This window comes from Parasteatoda tepidariorum, chromosome 8 (genome assembly GCF_982258835.1).
Source record: "Parasteatoda tepidariorum strain Cologne lab strain chromosome 8, Ptep-v5.0, whole genome shotgun sequence".
In the NCBI taxonomy this organism is placed as follows: Eukaryota; Metazoa; Arthropoda; class Arachnida; order Araneae; family Theridiidae; genus Parasteatoda; species Parasteatoda tepidariorum.
Window position 1 is genome coordinate 1,572,503 of NC_141762.1, and position 22,803 is coordinate 1,595,305.

Sequence of the window (22,803 nt, forward strand, 5' to 3'; positions counted from 1 at the left end):
CGAACGTTCGGAAAGGGGTGGGGTGAGAGGATTAATCAAGTATCAGAAAAAGTTGTCTTTATTGCCGAATGACCCACTGAGCGGCACTAAGCGGTTTTTTTCTGTGAAGAAGCATTATTTATGCATTATCGAACGACCGTGAAAATCGTTTGCTTTCTTTTATAGATATGTATGTAAATTTCATTTTCACCTTGCATGGTATATTGATTTCAAGACAGTTTCCGTTTCCATATTCGATTTCTAATTTAGCAGATCTTTTAAATTTTAGGAAAAGCGGATCTTAATAAAAACAAAGATAGATAAGAGAAAAGCCTTTAACCTCACTTTCTGTTTTATGCATCGCTGCATGTCGAAAAACAGATAAGTTTGCAGATGTTTATTGTGTAAGAAATTTCATATAACTGTGTCAAACTATTAATTATATGATTCAGCTATATTGTAATTACTAGAACATAAAATCGTGTAACGGCTTTCTAACGGATGATGGAGTTTTCTTTTAATTGTCACAAATTTAATGCGAAGTGAAATGAAATAGTCTTAACAATGAAAGGATTTCATTTTATTCCTTTAACTTGAATTTAAAATCATTAGAATCGAAGAGCGATATAGAGAACGCATTGTAATCATAGCAATACAGCGATTATAGTTTATGCTACCAGTGGTTCAGTGAAATATCGCTAAATACCAGCGTTACTGCATAACTTTTTAGCGTTACAGCGAGCGTTATTGCATAACAATTCCATATTTATTAGAAAAAAAATTTAAAACTGCTCATGGTGTGCATTCGACACAGTTGGCGACTGGCGATTATTAATTTTATCCTATAGAATAGTGTTTCCCAAACTGTGGTACGCGTACCCCCAGTGGTACGTGAGCAGTTTGGCGGGGGTTCGCGTTCTTATGCGAAATATCTTGCAACAAACGAAAATTTCAAAAATTTTTATTTGAAAACAAAGCTATTCATGAAAATTTACAATTACGTATTTTTCTATTGGCTATTTTTTGCGGAGTTAATAGTTAATAATTAGTGGTGTCAACAGCTAGTTGTGATTTTTAAATTTTTTGGAATTTTTTTTTACTAAAAAATAAATTTTTTTATTAGTAGTGCACAGCGTTACGAGCAATTTAGAAAGGGTACATAAAAGTCGTAAGTTTGGGAAACACTGCTATAGAATATTTTTCACTGCGTACTCAATAGTTTTGGGACCTTTCATAAATGATGTGACATATTTCAGCATACCCCCCCCCCTCACACCCATATCAGTCTTTTAAACATATGCACACAGATCAGAAACACTTTATCGACACATTTTATTTTTAACAATGACACGTTTGCTTTTTTGAAGAAAAAAAAATATTTGTTGTTGTCGTATGCATTAAAGCAGAGGGGATGCGCTTCTTCTTGTTTTCCCGTGGCGCCATCTATGACCCAAATTTGACTTCTGCCGCACACATACGTCTCAACCCATTTCACAGGGTGGGTCCATTTATAAATCCATTCATTCATCCACAGATCGTAACTTTGACCTGAACCAGAGAATGATCCATCTCCAATTCAGTACTCTCAGAGGTATGATTTGTTATGAGAACATGGAGGACTTTGTGACCCGTCAGATTTATAATACACCAGTCACCATTTACTACACGGGGAGGGTTCGGCCGACGGGGATCGAACTCTCGAATGGTCCCAATGCCCTACCCGCCAGACTATCCCGGCCCAGTAAAATATTCAATTGGTGTATTTAAATTTGAACAAAATGCCTCTGTTCTTGTTCCCTTCGCCATGTCAGGACCTCCAATACAAGCGTTATGGACTTTTTCTCATATTAACTAGATTTTGTATTTGAATTGGGAGATAAAAAAGAATTTTGTGATTAGAGTCGTGATTTGTTAAGAAATTGTTTTTAGAAATATATCTTTTTGAACCTTAGAGAGCAAGTTAAAATCATGTGTTTATTTTCTTAGTATGGTTTGAACCTACAGACCTTAGCAAAGCTCATCGCCCTTTCCTGTCTTCTACATTGTGGAAATCAGCCTTGTCATATGCCACCCCAAACATGAATGAACTCAGAATCATGTACAACACTATTTTTGATAAAAATGTGCCACTCTCATCAGGTATGATCAAGTTGTTCATTTGCTTCAATGTTTTCTTTTTTTCAAATCTGTTTTTTTTCCCCCTTATTCAAGTCTTGAGAATAAAAGCCTATTTTCGAGGGCTCGAATCATGTTGACTTTTTCTACCGCTATAATTTGTGAACCAATGTAGTTTTTACATTACATTATCAAGTATTTTTTTTTCCGCTTTAGTTTCTTGGAATCAGTGATTGGAAAAACTACATTTTTTTTGTTGTTTGCTACAACTACTTTGTAACAAATGTAGTGAATTACAACTACTTTTTTTTAAAAAAAAATGTAGTGACAACAAACTACTTTGGAATTTAGCAACTACTTCACTACTTAAAGGAGACGAACTTAGCTGTAGTACTTAATTCTTCACCCATATTCAAAATGGTTTTGAATAGGAAATTGGCTTACATTAAATGTAAGGATATAATAAAGAACTATTTATTCATGTTTACAGGAGCCAGTTAGTTATTCCGAAACATTTTTTTTTTCCTTTTTCGAATGTGTTCATTTAACCTTCAACTTTTTATGTCTCTTTCGACAGCGAATATATAATTTAAGAAAGGCGAAACTATCAAATAGTTGGAATTTATTAATTGTTTAATTCTCTTTTACTTCCTCTAAGAAATTAAATGCATCGAAAATGCGTTTCCTTCTTTGAAATAACATCCATGTTTCACGCAGGGGCCCCCATCAGGGGGAAAGGTGGGCGCACAATGCGCCCACTTAAAGCTAGGGGGGGATTTTTACACTAAATAAAACGAATAGTTTTTTTTTTTGGGGGGGGGGGGATTTAGAATTTGCCCAAGAATGCGCCCAAGAGCTTGGGGGTCACTGGTTCACGAATCTGCATTCGTATGTGAAAGTGTGACTGAAGTAATTAATTATCTATTTTTCGCAGTTTACACCTGATTTTAAATACGTAATATCTATTAACACTATTAGTGATATTACCAGGTCATTTTCATTCTATCCTTTGACGGAACGGCGAAGATTTGTGCCCGTCAAATTCGAAAAATGAGATACGTTAGAACCGTGTAACTATTCTAAACTAACGTTAAAAGTAGTTGTCAGGAATAGCTACAAACTACTGTTTTTTTTTTTTTTTTTTTTTTTTTTTAAATTTACTACTACACTACTCACTTTATTACTTTCTTTTTTTGAAAAAAGTAGCACACTACACTACAAACTACGAAATAAAAAAGTATCGACTACAGTAGTTTCACTTCACTACTTGTCATGAGCTACTTCCGACGACTGATTGGAGTTATTCATTTCACATTTCATATTTACCTTCTAATACACTGATAGTGAAAATGACAGCAATGAATAATTAAAACTTTTACGACTGTTGTTTACCCCCAGAATTTTCGTTTTTTTTTAATATATTAAATCAAATTACTTTTTTTTTTTTGTAAATAATAATTTCTTACGAAAAATGAAAGATTGCATTCAAACACAAGAGGATTTTTTTTTCTTTATTGATTGAAGATTACAAGGAAAATAAAGCAATGTTTATACATAATTAAACAATTTACATTTCACAATAAGAGGTAATTAAATGTAATGAAATAAAGACATTAGCTGTTTTTGCAGATAATACGCGAATAGAAATGAATGTGAAAAAGAGTCCAAATAATGGAGAATTTAAGTGGCATTTCTTGTTTTGTTTTTTCACTTTGTTAAGCTTCATTAAAACACTTTCTTCACTTGTTAGCTAATTGTGCATATTTGCTTGAATGTCGGATATTTGGAATCGTTTTCCAGTTGAAATGAATGAACTTCATAAAAGGAAGAGAAAAGGTGAACACCTTTTTTTTTTTATATATAACCAAAACGATTCTAGCAATGTCAGATTTTCGAATGTTGAGTTTGAAACTTCTGCGTTTAAATAAGAAGCGTGCACAAAGTGAGAGTGAAGCTCGCCGGTTAAGTTCATTTCAGCGATTCAGGGGAAGAAGGTTAAGAAAGTTGTAGCCAAAGAGAATCGGGGGAAGTGAATTCTATAAAAAAGTGAACTTTTTCCAGCCAAACCACCCACTCATCCTGTTGAAATGATAAGACTCTTTTACGTACACTTTCCCAGATCTATGTTTTCCATATTTTTGTCTTGCAAATCCATTAAAAATTGGAATTTCTTGCTATACATCTCATAGACTTGGCTCCTTTTGTTTAAATCCATAATCAGCTTATCCAACGCAACGTTTAGCGTGTCTCTTTTAAATTCTTCTGCGCCGTATACTGAGAGTTTATCTGTAGACTTATCTGAAAATTTTGGAGTAATGCGTCTCTTGTTTATGTCATTGTAGTCTATTCCCACACTAGTACTTAATTTTTTAGCTTTCTCTTCGTAGTCCTTTAGCTTCTGATCTGATTGGTGCCTTATGTTGTTCACGAAGTCCTTTAATGATGCAATTAACTTGTTGCCTTCACGTGTCAACCACACTAACATTGATTTCTTATGTTCATTAGAATTTTCATGATTTTCTAAACAAGTTCCTATGTGTTTCCAATCAGAAAATCCGGTTGTGTATTGAGAAGGGATTTTAGAAAAAGTTTGCAAGTCATACCAACCCTGGTTGAATAATATAACCAAAATCTTTCCAGTGATTGACCATTTTTCATTTTCTTAATGAAATACGTATTTGAAAATTTTCTGTTTTGTTCTTTGTATTTCTTTATTGAAGCTGATTATATATTTTTCGGATCTTTATTTTAAAAGTTAGTCATTTCATGTGAGAGTATGTCATTAATAAAATCATTATTTAGCAATTCTGGCCACAAGCCCACGTCGACATATTTCTCAAACTTAATATTCTTTAAATTTCTTTCCGCCTCGATATTACCGCCCTCTTGCTGAACACCAATATAGTTTTCAGTGGGATCAGAGGGTTTATGGTAGTCAAGACAGTTATTAGTAAACTAAACAAGTTTGTCATTGACGATGAGAACAGAAGTGCGGGGAAAAAAAAATTACGTCGGGTGTTAAGCGGCGCTGCGGAAGTCCGCCGTAATAGACGCGAAAAAATACACTGACCAAAAACAAGCGACGGGTAATTCCCCGTTCCGTTCGATAGACGCGCACATGCATGGGTTGATTGATCTCAGGGTTGCCAACCTTATAATTTTTTATTTTTAATATTAGATATTTTTTTTAATTCAAAATATCACCTATTGTTTTCAGTGGGGACTGAGGCCCTTTGTTTCCACGGGGCCCTGGGCTGCAGCCCAAAAAGCCCTTATGTAGATCCGCCCCTGACAGTGATCGTATCTTTGAGTGGGAAAGCGCGTTTCAAACGTTTCTGTTTTGTCAGTATCGTGTCCTGTAATGAATAAGCAACCTGCCTTATGGTACAGAATCGAAACATAGTATGCTATTTTTTAATCATACGAGAAAACATTTCACTATCTTATCAAAGTTAAGAGTTATCATTAATTATGGAGTGAATTAACAATATTTTAAAAAATAACAAATATTTTTATTTTAATTCATAGGGTCATTTTTTCTAGATGCGGATTTGTCATTTAAGCCACTTTTTTTTTTTACCTGAAACCGCTGCTTGGTATTGTTTCCAAGTAATTTTCTTTCTAGTTTCCGTAATTTTCTTTAGGTACAGTATACAGAAACATTTTATTGTCTAAATGAAAATTGTTATTTTTTTTTCCCTGAAACCGCTGCTTGGTATTGTTTCCAAGTAATTTTCTTTCTAGTTTCCGTAATTTTCCTTAGGTATAGTGTACAGAAACATTTTATTGTCTAAATGAAAATTGTTACTTTTTTTTTTTTTTTGAAAAAAACTAAAAACGCTCTTAAAAATTTTAAAAATGATTTCTTAAGCAATGCTGCTTATTATATTGCCTGAAGCCCTTCAAAAAATCATTGCAAAAATGTTAATTCATGTGTCAAATAATATTGATGTTAATAATAACTGTCATATTTATAAAAAATGAATGATTTTTAATATTCCGTGATCTTTTAAATGAAAAAATAATAGGGAAGTCGTCATATATATTTATGAAATATATATTTTTTTCTCCAGGAGTTCGAGAACATTTGAATGTTACTTTGGAAGAAGCCTTGGAATTGGGCAAGCCTTTACTGGACGGAAGTTTTCACACACTTGTGGTCACACTCGGTGCTCACGGAGTCCTCGTCATTTCCAATTTGCAGTCAACGTCCTTCTTAGTCGGAAAATTGACCTCTCAAAAAGTAATTTTAAAATAATTTGTCGAAAAAAACATTTGTGTAATCATTAACATGTGAAATTATGTAGATATTTTAAAAATATATTTACAAAATTGTTTTCAATATTCTTTGCCTGAGTATTTTTTTCTATTGTTCATCACTGTTTGAAATAATTTTATAAAATATTTTGAAAGTTACGAAGAGAAATAACAGCGCTCAAATTATAAGAACAGCATAGTATATCATTGGATTTTTACAGATTGCTATAACAGTTCAATAATGTTTAAATCGAAAAAATAAAATTAAATAAAAGGAAAAGGGGAAATTAAAAAAAGAAAATAAACAAAGAAAAGAAAAAAGGAGAAGCGAGAGTGACCAAGCACATGAGGTTCAAAATAGTACTATAGTGTTTCAAAATAGTACTAGCAAACCTGACGGGGTAGCGTGGCTCGTAGGACGCTTCGCTCATATCCAAGAGGTTACGAGTTCGATCCCCGCCTGCCGAAGACTCCTAATGTACGGTGACTGGGGCACGTTAAAGCTGTCGGGTTACAAAGTCCTTCATCTTCCCATAACAAACAATTCTTCTGGAGGTACTGAATTGTAGATTGAGCGTTCTCTGGTTCAGGTCAAAATTACGCTCTGTGGATGGATGAATGGGTTCGCCCTATAAACGGGCTGTGACGTGTGTGTGGCTGAAGTCGTATTTGTGGCCATTGATGGCGCCACCTAAAAACAAGAAACGCACCCTCTGCGTTAAATTGGTTGTATTGACAAGTGGCATTAGAAACAACAACACTAGCAAACCTGTAGTCTAGCAGTTTTATTTCATTTCCTTATTTATTTATTTTATAACTTTTTTTAATGAATTGTTTTGTTATTCATTCATAAAATTACTATCTTGCATTGCAACTGCTGGAAAAACGTTAGATAATTTTTATGGAAGTATACCTGGAAAGAAACATATAATTTTTTCCTTGCATTTAAAATTAAATAAATATGTAATCAAGTTAAAGTCCACGGCCTGAGATATTTCAAAGTGAGATCGAATTCTTCCCGATCATTCTTTCGAGAGCAGATTACAGAGGGACACGTAAAAAAGAATATTACACAATATTTAAAAACCATTAAAAAAATAAACGATAGTCAGAGGAGAAAAAAGTTAATAATTTGTTTATTGTCTTTACTGTAATGATTAGCAATGCAAATATTTGAGAGTGCAATCATTTAACTAAATGTTGCCTAAACCTGAATAATAACTTTTTGTAATTGTGGGCTACAAATTAGGTTCTTAGAAATGTGTGCACTCATTTTGTTAACAAATATAAACTGATTGTAAAGTTTCATAACTAAATTACAACAAAATTCTTAAATTTTGTTACGGGGACCCAAGGGATAGAGCTCTCGCCTCCCAATCAGGAGTCACAGGTTCGAATACCAGCGGTGTCTGATCGAGACGAATTCTGCTCCTTGCTCGCAACGACAACGGTGCTGACCTAAAGTATCATCAAAGGTAGACGGATCATGGGATAGAATTTTTTGTCGTCGGGCGGATAGTGGAAGGTTTTCGTGATTTTCCTCTTCATATTACGCAGGTGAGGGATAGTTTATCAACGAAAACTAGTTCACCCCCAATGCTTGATCAAGAAAATCTATTGTCTTCTGGGTTGGGTTCAAAATTACAGGGCTACGGAGTTGAGTGGCAGTCGTAAACTCAAAATAAGATCAGCTGTTCAACTCCAGTTATTAAAAAAAAGTTTTAAATTAATATTTTTTATTTTTTCTTAGGGCGAACTAAGAGCAACATATTATCCATCTTTGAAGACAAATAGTATAGTGAGTGTGTCTGGTGCAGGAGACTGGTAAGATTAAACAAATAAATGCTTCAATATAAATTTAAATATCAAAATATATGCAGGGTGTTTCCATATGACCATCCTTAGTATATATTATTATTAGAAATCTTGACTAAAATGGGAAAACATGCCGAAAGGGACCGTTTAAAAACTATGCTTAAACTATGGGAATACAAAAACTTTGTCGAAATCTGAAGAGCCGCTCTTGAGAAACTTATTAACTGAAGACACGTTTGATAGAAGATGAGACACAGAGGATTTGGAACTATAAGGCTATCAAACTGATTTTGATGGTTTTCCTTCCTTCTTTCTAGCTAGTTATGTGAGAGATTTAGATAGTATTTTTTTCTTCTTCTTGCATTTACTATCCCGATCCATTAACTGACCCCTAATTTGTGTACGATTTTAACCTAATTTTTGAAAATGATTCCAAAAGTGTATGTGTTAAGAGTGGTCTCTACAGAACACCTTGTATGTATTCAGATTTTTCATAAATAAATTTTATATTTTAAATCATTAGAACTCTTTTGATTTAAGTTCCATAAAAAATATTTTGTTCTTTTTTGTGAGAAGGCGAAGAGGATACTATTTTTAAATTTTTCAAATGTTCTTAGCAAGTGTTAAGAAAGGAAAGCTAGAGATGGAATCTGGTCTTTTGTGAAGTTTAATACTTCTTGTTTCCCTTCTTTCATGTTCAATATTTAAAACAGAAAAAAAAATAGGATTTAAAATTTATTATGAGACTTTCTAATCAATTGGTACAGAAATTCTGTAATATTTTTACTCATAACATGAAAAAAATCGAGCAAGAATTACATTTAGCAAAGATAAATGCATATTCTTTCGAATTTGTAGTCCTAGAGCTCTGAACCTACTTTAGTTATGGATTTGTATTTGAAGTATATACATAAGCTGAAAGTGAATGAAATAATCTGGATTAGGATTTCCGTTGAAACTCAAACCAGAAATAACTGCAATACACGTTAAAAATGTTTGTTAGGGTATAGATTATTTATTGATTAACGATATTAGTTATTTTATTTTGTTTTGAAAAGCGCAGTGAGAAATGCTATTGCAATTTTTATAAAGACTGCCTTTTTTTATAATTTATTCAATGCATTGTTACTAGAAAAATTATATTTTCATCAAAAAAAAATTGCCATTTATTTTCTCATTGGCACTTAACTATTCATAATTTCGTAAAGGCAATTGAAATATTAAATAAATAATGGATTATTAATATGGGATCTATAAATGTAATTATAGGTTTCCAAAATCTTAAGAAAAACTGTTTGAAAAAAAGTCGGAACTCTCTTAACTTTTCCATGGATGTGTTCCGTGGACAACCATTTGGAAACCGCTGCTCAGTGTAATCTGTAGAATAAATGATTTTTACATTCTAGCGGTAACATACATATTGTTCTTTTTTTTTTTTTTTTTCAGTTTTGCATCTGGTATGATAGGAGGAATACTAAGAGGATTGCCCCGAGATTTTTGTGTTCAAGTTGGACAAAGGGCAGCCATTTTGTCTTTAGCTTCCCATTTAACAGTTCCTGAAACAATCAGTCCACAGAGTGTTTTCTTCCCTGAAGATTTCAACAAAGAATCTCTGATTATTTGTTGATAAAAACTACAATTAATGGATATACGCACTTTTTTTTAAAAAAAATAAAATATATTTTTTCATGCATCTTGGTGTTAATAATTAGCGTTGATCTATCCTTTCAAATCATATATTTGTTAATAAAATAAATTTGAATTGTATTGATTATTATTTTTGCATTAAACTTCTAAGCTGTTGGTTTCTTCTTAGGTCTACACCGATACCATTCACCTGATGAGTCTAACTGATGAGCTTTCTTCTTTTTTCGGCTTTTTTTGTGTCAAACTTAGTTAATAGTATCTTTTGTCCACTTTACCAAAATATTAACGTAACGTTCAAAGTTTAATTCGATATTTATGTTTTTTTTTTATAAACTATTTTCATATTTATATTCCTTTCTTAGAATATAGAAGTCATCGTTATAATATAATCGAAATCCAGAAGGCAAGTATTTTTAAATGTTGCCGTATAGTTTAGTACCATTTGTAAATTAATTAAGCTATTTTTCTTTCTCTTTTTTTTTTTTTACTGTCATGCATATTAAGAATATATTTCAATATTTACATATTACGAAGGGCGAAAACAAAAATATATTAATATTATTTAATAAAAAATTTTCCTCGTGATAGTTTTCTTTTTGAACATTGAAGTTATCAAGTTAACTGCTATATTTAATATAACGTTAACCAATATGCTAGTATGTTGTTGTTTCTAATGCCACTTGCCAAATACCAGCAAGCCTTCTTGGAAAAAACCAAGCGAATTTTAGACAGAGGGTGTGTTTTCAGAAGCATCATATATGGCCAAAAATTCGACTTCAGCCACACACACACACACACACGTCACAGCCTGTTTTAAAGGATGGAACCATTTATACATCCATAGATCGCAATTTTGACCTGAACCAGAGAACGATCGATCTCAAATTCAGTGCCCACAGAGGTATTGATTTCTTATAGGAACTTGGAGGACTTTGTGACCCGACAAATTTGCACCAGTCACCATTTACTACACGGGGAGCCTTCGACCGGTGGGGATCAAACTAAAGGCCTCTTCGATATGGGCCCAACGGCCTACCAACCAGGCTATCCATGTCATATTATAAATTAAATAAATTAAAATTTATATTAATGGTATTTAATAAATAACTTTTCTTCTAATAACTTTTTCTTCGAACATTGAAATTAAAATGAAAAAAATCCAGAAGTCAAATGTATTTAAATTCTGTCATAAACAGAAAAGGAACGAAGTTTTTATTGTTTAATTAAACGACAAACATATATTAATAAATAAGTATTTCATATGTCATTTATTTTAAGAATTTATTTCACTATTTATAATTTTCCATTATAAATGACATATAAATAAAAACATGTTCATATGATTCAAAAAAGTTTTCAAAATGTTAATCCTCTCTTTGAATATTGAAATTAAAGTAAACGAAATTCGGATGTCAAGTATTTTTAAATTGTGTGTTATCAACAAACAGATACGAGAAATTCAGCGTAACTGAGGGGGGGAAAGAAGACGAAAACAAGCATCTATTTCTGTCATGGAGAAATTGATATTAAGATAGGGAGAAAAAGAGAATTTTAACAGTGGAATAGGGATAAATATCAACGTGGTCTTCAAGGAGAGAAAACGGGGAATCCCTTTTTTCGCTCAAGCACGATGTAAACAAACAAGGATGTTGTAAATAATTAAATCTCCTTATTACACTTTCAAATAAAATTGTGATATCTATCTGTGGAACTACATAGGTAAGATAAATAATTTTATGTTTTCTTTAAGATTCTAATTTCCTTTATTTTTAAAATGTTACTATTTTTTTTTGCTGTGTATTTAGATTTATTGTGACATACATGAGAGCTGATGCTGCACTATTAAATTAGACATTGTAAGAAATAAATGATATAGTAAATTTGAATGAGATGTGATTGAGGGCGTGTATTTTTCTGTGTATTAACTTCATTTTTCTTTTTCTCGATTTCCCGAATCCTTTAATTTTTTCTTTTATAAACTTGTTGAGGTGCAGTATTACATGAGAATTACTGTAGTGATATTAATTAGTACTGATTTTGCAATGGTAATTTATTAATCTTTAAAGACAGGCACTATAGGAAAGGTCGAGCTTCATTTAGAACTTGAAAACGATCAATTTTTTACTCATTACTTTTGTTAGAAGCAAAGTATTAAAAAAAAAAAAATCTTAGCTCATGTGGATTTTTTAATGAAAAGACCCATTTTAGCCCACGAATCAAGTTTTTCTTTTTTAAAAAGCATTCTACATCTCATAAATACTATGTTTAATAAAATGTTTAAACTAAAAAATATGTTTTTGATTTTTACCTTAGACATTAGTAAAGAAAAAGAGTTATGATAAAGATTATTTTAACTGTCAGTTTGTCTTCTAAATGTTTAACGAACTGCATAATGATGAAATAAATTAAATGATTAATTTATGATTATGAAATGTTAAACAGGGTAGCTATGCTTTTTCCCAACAAGAAAAAAAATCTAGAATGGTTTTTCCAAAACTAAAAATAAAAACCCTGAGTTTTTTCATAATTACATTTTATTATTAGCCCTAGATAAAAATTTTACAATAGAATAAAATACAAACTACATACATTGAAATATTTGTATTCCTATTACTTCAATATTCTGTGTTCTAATCAACTTTTTTAAAAACATGTATTATTGGAAATTGCAAATAATATACTAAGGTATTCTTAGAAAAATTTCAGGTGCTAATTCACAATACAATTGAAACTACTGTTATAACAATATACAATATTTTTAAAATTCCAATTTAATGAAATGGAAAATTTTTTCTAGAAAAATACATTTCTAATACTATTTTCTCAACTTGTGAATCTTATTACATAGAGTTTCAAATGATACTTCTAAATTATAGCACCCTTAACTTGTGAAATACTTGTTCTAGAATCCTTGTTGTTGAAATTCTAGAGCTTGTTCTAGAAGTTTTCATTCACTGTAGATAACTTAGCACACACTAACACAGCTGGAAAAGTAATGCAATGTCCCACTGCATAAATACATTTTTCATGCTAAAAATTTACTTTGAAAATTAATGTCTTTCATTTGAGTTAAAATAATTTATTTCTTCCCTTAAACATTTAGTAGTTTTTCATAATTTTAAAGTGAAATACGTAAATTTAACAAAGGTAATTGGACATTATTACTGACATTAAAAATAGTGTTGTTAATGACATTGATAATAGAATGTATTGATAATTATGGTTGTTAATGGCTTAATTGGTCAAATTAACGGTATCTGTTAATGTAGCAAGGCTTACTCTAAAGACTGTAAAGAATGAAAAAATGACGAAAATCTCAATTTAGTTTGAAAAAACCCAAGAAAACCCTGAAAAAACTCTAAAACACAGAAGGTTGGGGTTTTTTTTCTAAAAAAAAAAACTGGATTTTTTGCGTTTGATTACAAATGAAGACTCTTAACATTTAAAAGTCTTTTTTATCTTATGCATACGTAAATTTCCTTTGAAGGTAATGTAGAGAATTTTTTTTAAAAGAAGTGAAATTACAAATATTCATGAAATGTGACTGAAGATTAAATATTTTTAACATATGTTATATTCATTTGCATTGTTTTCAAGGAATAAATTCTTTGTATGCTTTAACTGTACACAAATTATCAACCAATAACTTTATTACTTGTTTTTAAAACTGATAGAAAAAATATTAAAAAATTTTAAATATTGTATTTTAGATTTTAAATAACAATAATTAAAAATTTCAACAAGCCTACGTAAATTAAATTAATCAATATTCCATTTATTAATTGAAAGAACACTAATAAATGTAGCAGGCAAAACCAATACCTTACTACATTCTTAATTTGTACTAGATTCCTAATTTAATCTAGTGGTTGGAAATTAACTTGAAAACAAATAAGTATGCATGTTTATGTAATCTGAAATTTTAATTGTTTAAAAATTTATAAAAAGTATGCTCTAGATTTAACAAAGAGAATTATTTTAGTAATTTCATTGTTATGCTCTCCATTTAGAAGGTGGAAATATAATTAGTAAGAAAGTTAGTTAAGCAATTTCAAAACTAGTAAAGAAATTTATTAGTCTAGTTGTAATGAAGAATAGGCATAGAATACCCCAAAATCAAATTTAATTAATAAATGTATAGTTTGTTTATAAGAAAGAACTCTCCTGGCCACTAAGTCTGATGTCGTCTGCTGCTATGGAAACAAGAAATAGTGCACCTCGAAAAGGGGAGCTCCTTTTCTCCCTGGTTCCCTTTCTCTCATTGACCCCAGTCAAAACCTGTCTATGATTCCTGAGCTAAAACCTGTCCTAATTATTGACCTAGCACCCCTGCTTGAAGTACTTAAGCCTTGTAACCATAGTCACTGTTACTGCAGATGCATGGCGAGGGGAGTTCTTTCCCTAGACAGACTATAGCTTAAAACCTCTTAATAAATATTTTTAGACTCAATGAAAATAAAAATCAATAAAACACAAAAGAACTGTTTTAATTTTTCCATTTGTGTATTGCGGGTATTAAATAATTTTCAAAAATGTGCAATTATAATATTTAATTGTGCAAGACATATTTTTAATGTTTTCAAATGAAATGTATTATTTTTATTTTACTCTCAAAATTAAAAATTAATGAAAAAATTCAATCATTTTCATATTATAAATGATTATATTACATTTATAATATAAATGATTAAATTTTTCATTAGTTTTTAATTTGGAAAGTAAAATACAGATAAAATATCTATAAAAATATGTGTCTAATATTTTTTATAAATAATTAATTAATATAATATTGATATAAATACATTAATTTATATCAACAATATTCCATTAATTTAAATGGTGTTGAATGGTGTACTAAGATTAGCTTATAATTAATTGCTACTGTTGCTAAGTTATTGTTGTAAAAACCTGATGGGTTTTTTCCTTGGGGCTGAGACTACTTTGGCAAACCCTGATCACCACTAGTTTATGACACAGACTGTTTTTAGTTAATACTTCTTTTATGATATAATTTGTAGTGTAGATTTGTATTCTATTTTGCAAAATAGAATTTATTATTTATAGTTCTATTTCAGGAAGTTCTTTTAAACTTTTTTGGATGTGTTTTAGTTGAATTTTGAGGTTAAGGAAAAACTTAACCTGCTGAAACTATTACTGCCATTTTTTGGAAAATTTAATGTATTTTTTTTTTTTTTTTTTTGTATTTATGCGAACATGTAGTCAAATTTTTAAAAATATATTGAGAAAATTTTAGCCACCAAACATATATTTATCATATTTATAAACTATTTAAAAGATGTAATCGAACTTTTTTTTAAACAATATACATGTTTATTGAGAAAATTTTTGCTCCAAAAATATATTAATAGTTATAAACACGGTTGGCATAATTTAAATCATATGATTTTTTTTTTCTTCTTAAATCATCAATGTAACTAAATCACCTGATTTTTTTAAAATAGTTTATTTGAGCCAAAAATGTATTTAATATATTATAATTTATAAATGTATTTTTAAGGTTGTGATACTGTAATTTAATATTGTAACACGTGAAATTCAAATCCTGCTTTTAAATAATCATTTTGAGACGCGCTTAATTTACGCCGATAGTATCGTAAATCCATTAGGTGTTTCAATTGTTTTTTCGGCAGTTATTGCTATTGATTTTCACATAATTTTTGTAGATATTGACATATTTCTTACAAGATGAAAAATTCGAATCACGCATTAGAGTGTATTTACTCTTTGACGAATGATTCTATCATATTTTTCGATCGATTATTTCCCAGTAAGAGATAAAAAGATTCTGAGTTATACAGGTACTTTAAAAAATTTAATTGAATTAAGAAATTCGATTAAGTGCTTTAATTGTTTTTGTTAGAAAATATAGGCATTTCTGTAAATTAATTCTACCACATATATCTATGTATATACAAAAAATTTTAACAAACCTTTAACACTGTAAATAATATTTTTAAAGATTTTTGACGTCTAAACTTCTTTGCTTGTTATGTTGTTTGAGCATTTGTACTCGATTGTTAGAAATTCGAGAAACAGAGGTTTTGAAAAAGATGTTTTCGAGAAAATACATTGATTTTAGATAGTATAAATGTAAGGAATTTTAGAAATTTTGAGATAAAGAGGTTCGAGATAATCAGGTTTAACTGTATATCTCTCAGAAAGCCAGAAAAAAATTCTGCCTCAGAGGGCCCATAATTTTTGTAATAAATTACTAAAAATTATTACTGAATAACACTACAAAATTATGCACAAAACTGAAAGACTACGCAGTTAATAAAGCTAAAATAATTCCAATGTTTTATTTATTATTATTATGTGTCCTTGTCGGTGGCTTTGCGTTATTAGATTAAGCTGTATCTGGTAATTCATCCCATCAAAATAACGATAAACTGTATTCAGGGAATGATATTATGACTAACTCTTGATGGGTGATCGAAATGGACTACAGGTGGCGTACAGAAGAACTCTCTACCTATGGCAACACTTCGCATGCTTTCACCACTAGCGTGTGGAGAATCATAGGAGAAGGAAGTATGTTAGTTTCTGTCGTGATTTTCGAATAAATTAAAAAATTATAAATTGGGAAACTATATGAAACTGAAACTACATTGAACATAATTCTAAACGAAAGCGTCGTGGAATTTTTAAAAAATATTTGTGATAATTAAATACGAAAAATATTAAGAAAGGGAAAACTATACAACTAAGAAGAGGAGGAAAGGGAAGGGTCAAGCCATGGAATAAGTCTTCTCCCCCAGATGGCGTATTCGAGCTTTGCGATCGCTAATAGTCAAAATTTACCACAATTAAAGCTGTTTTCTCTGTTAGTAATTCCTTTCGAAGAATCGTCAAATATCTTTTTCAAGATTATCTGTATTAGTAATAATGCAGTTTTAATAGGTACCAAATATACTAACTTTACCAATCCTGCATTAGTATATTTAGTATTGATTAAAATTGCACCCATTGCCATCATACCAAAAGTGCCTCTTACCAAAATTATTTAAGAAAAGAAAAATTACGAAACGAAACGTCAGCAAAGCGTAAAATCAATTGAAAAAGTGAAGTTCTTAACATCGAAGTAATTGTTTTTACAAATAAATACGTATTGTTATTTTGACTGAATTGTTTAAAATAATATTCTCTTTATTACGATCTTCCATTACAGCGACCCTTTCATTATATAACAACCAATGCCTAAAATACCGTTTGTTATTCCATAATCGCAGTATTTTTATGTCCATTTGAACGTCCACACTGAACCATTCTTTCCAATGTAGCGACAGAACTTAGAAAAAGTTCCAAAGAAATTATTACCCATTGGCAAAATGGGTCTTGATTTGGATTTGATGGCGTCATTACACTTTTCAACTATAATAATCAAGAGTGGCATGCGTTGCTATGGCGACCGCTGATGTTTGATAATTTATTTAGAATTCTTTTTTTTTTTTTTTTTCTTTTAATTTTGTTATGCATTATGTTGGTGATTTTATCTTTGATATATGGGACCAGAGAGTTGTGAATAAAAGAGAATTTCATCATTTGAACTATATTTTTGTTTTTATTGTTTTCATTAAGAATCAGAAATTCTAACATACAGTTCAAACTGGAATAACGTTTTCAATACTAATTCAGGTGGATATCACACATAAAGAGGGCCCAAACTGATTGACTCGGTTCCTAAAGTTAGAATTGAAGCAAGAAAAAAACGATGCCAAGAACTAAATTTACCGAGGCTGAAAAAGCCAAAGAACGTAAACGGGAATACTTTAAGCTTTACACACAAACGGAAAAACGATAGGATTCCGTTCGCAAACGTAAGCATAAAGCCCGTCCCTCACAAAAGTACTAAAGTGGTTAAGAGAATTGAACCCTACCGAAGAACAAATGGTGACTCTCCGAACCCCTTTCATGTAAATACAAGAACTGGGTGTTGATCACCAGTTAGGGATAAAAGGATCCATTGTCAACGTCTGGTCAACGTACCCAATGACTTGCACAGGAAGACCGTCTTCCACGCAATATAAGTGATTCCTTCACTATGAATGTAAAATTGGAAAAAAGCCAATAGCTTTCAAATCATATTTCATGTATGAACTTGTGAATCCGAAACGGTTGTATGAAGCAGCTTACAATCTCCTTCAAACACCATTGTACCAATCCGAAAATGTTAATATTGATCTCGATTGGCTGTTCAATCTGTGTACCGAGCAGTTCAGGATTAAAGACACAGTAAAGTTGCTTTTCCAAAAAAACATTAAACAACCATTTTGCCAATGGGTATAACCTGTGATCACCTTGCGTCTAAATTCTTATCGACAATTCGTTCACCATTTGTAGCATTTTGAGGATTACTACGTTTGGACAAATTAATAACATAGAAAAACGGTTCTCCCCGTGAGTTATGACACATTAAAAACGGACTGTACTTTGGATAAACAGTTCTCTACCCTCGCGTTTCCATCGTTTTTTTTCTCTCAGAACCAATCAACTTTCATGGATATAAAACTTTGCTTCCCATTAAACTTCAAGTATTAATTTAAAAATTTTTTTTTTCGAAATAACCAATTTTTTTTTTAGTTACCAAATTCTTATTAAAGTAAAGGATTACTTTATTAAAATCTGTCAAGTTTTTTTTAAGCTGTAAGTTAATATTTACAGTAATTTTGTGCACTCACTATATAACGAACTCGCGTTATAACGTCCTATTTTGCTGGACCACGATTTGTCGTTGTATCGGGCATTGACTGAATTTAAATTGCAATATTGCTAAATTTTTGATATCGCAAAACTTTGAGTTTCCCTTTTCGAGTTTGTGATATCAAGGTTTAATTTACCTTTCTTCTTTAGGTTTCTTATTTTAATTAAAAGCATCACCATGGATACCGAAAAATTAAAGCAAAGTGTACTGATGGATTTGAGAAGCGTCATTCTGAGCTGCAAAGGTGGTGTTCCTCTAAACCGGTTGCAAAGTAAGACATCAAATACCTTTTTAAGTAGGAGATTTTTGAGTGAAGCGACACTTGCATATTTAGATATACTTTTATATTAACTTTAGAGTGTTCTAAGTGAATGTTCATGTTTTCCAGTGGCGCCATTTATGGCCAAGGATTAGCCTTCTGCCACACCCATACGTCACACCCGTTTATAGGACATACCCATTCATACATCCATTCATTTGTTCACAGATCGTACTTTTGACCTGAACCAGAGAACGATCCATCTCCAATTCAGTACCCCCAGAGGTACCGATTTGTTATGGGAACATGGAGGACTTTGTGACCCGGCAGATTTAACGTGCTCCACTCACCATTTATTACACTAGGAGTCTTCGGCCAGCTGGATTCGATCTCCCGTTCTCACAAACGTGAGTCAGCGGGAAGCTAAAATTCACATATTCTTCCCATTTTCGAATTTCGCTTGTTACAATGATGTATTAAAGTAGGGGTGTACGACCTGCGGACCGCTGGCCAAATGCGGCCCTTCGACTACTGAAGTGCGGCCCACGAAAACTTCTGAACACAATTAAAAAATTTTAAAAAATGGCAATTTTTAATCGCACTTTTAAGTCATCACGTTTTGACACAATCAATTTTAACAGATTCTTTAGTAAATATACGTTTAACGCGCTTTCTTTAAGCCGATTTTATAGTAAATATAAATGATTTTTTTTAAACAGTTATTTCCGCTTTTCTACGTGATTTCGAAAATCCCGAATTTTTATTACGACGCGAGTTTCAGATCGCAAATTTAAATAATCACTTTTCGTGCACTTTATTTGTGACGATTTCATCTTAAATCTAATTGATTTTTTATCTTTTTTTTTTGCAATTCTTTCTTTTTTTTAAAAAAAAATTTTCCGCAGTTATTGCTATGCGTTCCCACGTATTATAAAAAATTTCAATTATTCTATTACGACATGCAAATTTTAAATCATGCATTTGACACGCTATATTCGTGTTGAGTTCAGCATAAATATATTTTTTCCCATTTATTTCTATACTTTTCCACATGATTTTGACGATCCCGTTATTTAACTATGATGTTATTACGACACGTGATTGTTAATCGCGCAATTAAATAATCACTTTTTGATACGGTATTTCGGTACAGTTTTATCCTAAATCCTAGTTATTTTTCCTTCGTTTTTATTTCCGCAACGAATATGATTTGATCGAATGTGGTAATGAATTGTGATTTGGTCAAAAACCAAATATTCGGCAAGAAAAAGAAGAAGAAGAAATCAACTGAACGCCGTACACTTGGGGCCAAATAGCAAAATCTTTTAGCAGCATAGTAACACTGAAACTAAAATTTTAATTCTCAGAATAATATTTCCTGGAAAAACGTATTCATAAACTAACTCTAAAAAGAACGTTTTTGTCAATCAAGACGAACGTCAATCAAGAATGTTTTTGAAAATGTCGAAAAGCGAAACAGAAAACATAAAAATCCATCTTAATTTTTGAAATATTTTTTTAAAGCTGAACATCTCAATTTTTCAATTAGCAGAAAAAGCCAAGAAAAAAGAATTAAGTCATCAGAAATGCTATTAAAAATTACTGCATTATAATGAAAACGTCTGAAAAAAGTTTTTTTTTATTTAAAGAAAATAAAAAGCTAGAAAAAACGTTCTTAATTTTTAAAATGAAAAACTTATGCTGAAAACTCAATTTAAATTTTTCTCATTTGCCATAATTTTAGTAGAAAAAAAATTGCTATAAAATAAATTTTATTAGTAACTTTATTTTTAAAAAAAATGCTGAGTCATAATAAAAATGCATAAAAAAAGAAAAACAGAAAAAACAAATTTTTCTTTGTTCCTGAAACAAAACTTTAATACTGAAAATCGCACTTTTCTGTGTTACTGGTTATTTATATTACAGTACCAGGGGTCTGTCCACGTTGAATTTACTACCGTTTAGCGGTACCTTCACAAATTCAATTTTAGGAAAAACGGTAGTTTCACAAATTCAACTTTAGGAAAAACGGTAGTTTCACAAAGTACTTTTTCTTAAGATTTTATTTTTGTATCCTTAAGAAACGATAAATCTATATTTTTACTATGTTTTTGTGTTGATTTTTTAATATTATTTTTAATTTTTCACATATTGTGTCTAAATTTTCACAAAATAGGTACTTCTCAGAAAAACCTAGACAGACCCCTGAGTACAGGGAAAGAGTGATAATAAATTAATAGTATGAGACGTTCTGTTAAAATGCTGGGTTATAATAAAAGCAGCAAAAAATGGAAAAAAATCCTTCTCAATTCTCAAAGTATCGAAAAAATGACTAAATTGACTTGTCTGATTATAATTTTTTTTTTTTTTAAAAAAAGTAATATCTATAAAAATTCAAAAATAAAAAAAAACTTAGAAAAATACAGTTCTAAATAATATTTGATCATTCAACCAACTGAATTTTTCACACAATGGCCAAATACTAGTTACATCCCTCCCTAATTTAAATGCAATGTTATTTCAACTTGAGAAATTCATAAAATGGCAGAAAACGTGAATTTTTAAACTGCTCACTGTTTGTAGTTTAGATTTCGATTTTTTGTTGCTTAAGTGATCTTTTTCGATAAAAAAAAGGAAAATGTTTACAATATAAAAAATTTTTTTATAATTAATAAAATAAAATAATAAAGTTTATTACAAAATAAGCATTGAATTTTATTTTGAACTATCACAGTTTTGTTTTTATTTTAGGCTTTTGCTTAAAACCTATAAATTTTCTTCAATTAAAATATTTAATTTGAATTTATAATACTTAAATATGACTAAACTTCTTTCTACTTTCATTCTGTGGGCATTGCAGTTTTTTTTTATTTATTAGAATTTAATTCTAAAATGAATTTTCGCATTGCATGATATGATAAAAAGAAACCCATTTCTTTTCTTCAATGTTTATTTATTTCGATAAATCTATTGTTCATATGATAAAAATAGCAAGTTTTTTTTTTGTAAAAAAAAAAGTATAAGTTTTTTATTTTTGAATGAATTCTAATAATGGAACACTACTAAGTTATTGATATTACTAAGTTTATTGATAAAAAAAATGGAACACTAATGTTTAAATAAACATTACTGCATTTGTCATTAACATGTCTAAATACATGTGCGGCCCTTCGTTAGCCAACCTGCTGTGCAAGTGGCCCTTCACTCAAAAAGGTTGTGCACCCCTATATTAAAGTATTGGTATTTGCAGGGCCCGACCTAGCCTAATTGGGGCCCGGGGCAAAAACTTCTCAATGTTATTTTATTTATAAACTCCCTATATTTTTTATACATAATTATGACACGCTAAATTTAATTAGGGCATTTTAGTTACTCTTTGACGCGACGATACCACTGTTTTATCCTGGACCGGGCTTAGGAGTGGGCGACCACCCAGGGCTCACCAAAAATTTTGGACTGATTAATAGTTTTATTACAAGTTATTTTTTAATATTTGCTAAATCATGGATATATTTTTACTATTCCTTGGATATATAATTCATGTGAGCTATTATAATTTATATTTCCAAATGTGTCTAATTTCATTTTGTTTCTTCATATCAGGAGTGTCATTTTTAAAATAAGAACATGGAACTTTATGTCCACTTTCAACATTTATGTCATAGAAATTAATTGTATTAAAAATGTCAATTATTGCTGATTTGTAAGTGTGTGTGTGTGTGGTGGAGAATCTCTATCAATTTATGCAGAAAATGTCAAGTAAAATAAAAAGCAGAATTGGCACGATTTAAAAATATTTCATTAAAAAAAATCATTGATATGAATCACATGATTTTTTTAAATCATTGATTCTTCTGAAAAATATTATTTATGCATAACTCCATTAACTAATATATCACATTTAACGCTGTGGTAATAAAACATAGATATCAAATCTCACTGATAATAAATGTTTTATTTATGGAATTAAGAAATAAGTTAAATTAAGAAACAAAATATTCTCTTTTTT

General features: G+C 30.4%; 2 protein-coding genes across 5 annotated transcripts in view; both read left to right on the plus strand.

The window, feature by feature from the left end:
* Positions 1-9,933, plus strand: part of LOC107440814 (uncharacterized) — a 688,492-nt gene extending 678,559 nt beyond the window's left edge. Inside the window, exons 16-19 of the mRNA XM_016053866.5 lie at positions 1,966-2,118; positions 6,168-6,337; positions 8,102-8,175; positions 9,613-9,933. Coding sequence (XP_015909352.3) covers positions 1,966-2,118; positions 6,168-6,337; positions 8,102-8,175; positions 9,613-9,793 — 578 coding nt within the window. The 3' untranslated portion in view covers positions 9,794-9,933. The remainder of the gene's footprint in view (positions 1-1,965; positions 2,119-6,167; positions 6,338-8,101; positions 8,176-9,612) is intronic.
* Positions 9,934-11,395: 1,462 nt separating this feature from the next.
* Positions 11,396-22,803, plus strand: part of LOC107440821 (uncharacterized) — a 36,605-nt gene continuing 25,197 nt past the window's right edge. For 2 of the 4 annotated variants that reach the window (XR_015428520.1, XM_087149356.1), the window contains exons 1-2: positions 11,396-11,532; positions 18,685-18,806. Coding sequence is in view for 2 of the 4 variants with exons in the window: in XM_087149356.1 (XP_087005482.1) it covers positions 18,713-18,806 (94 nt within the window). In the remaining 2 variants the exon portion in view is untranslated. Of the gene's footprint in view, positions 11,533-16,233; positions 16,366-18,684; positions 18,807-22,803 lie in introns of all 4 variants that reach the window. The other 2 variants (XM_087149357.1, XM_087149358.1) reach the window with 2 other exon arrangements.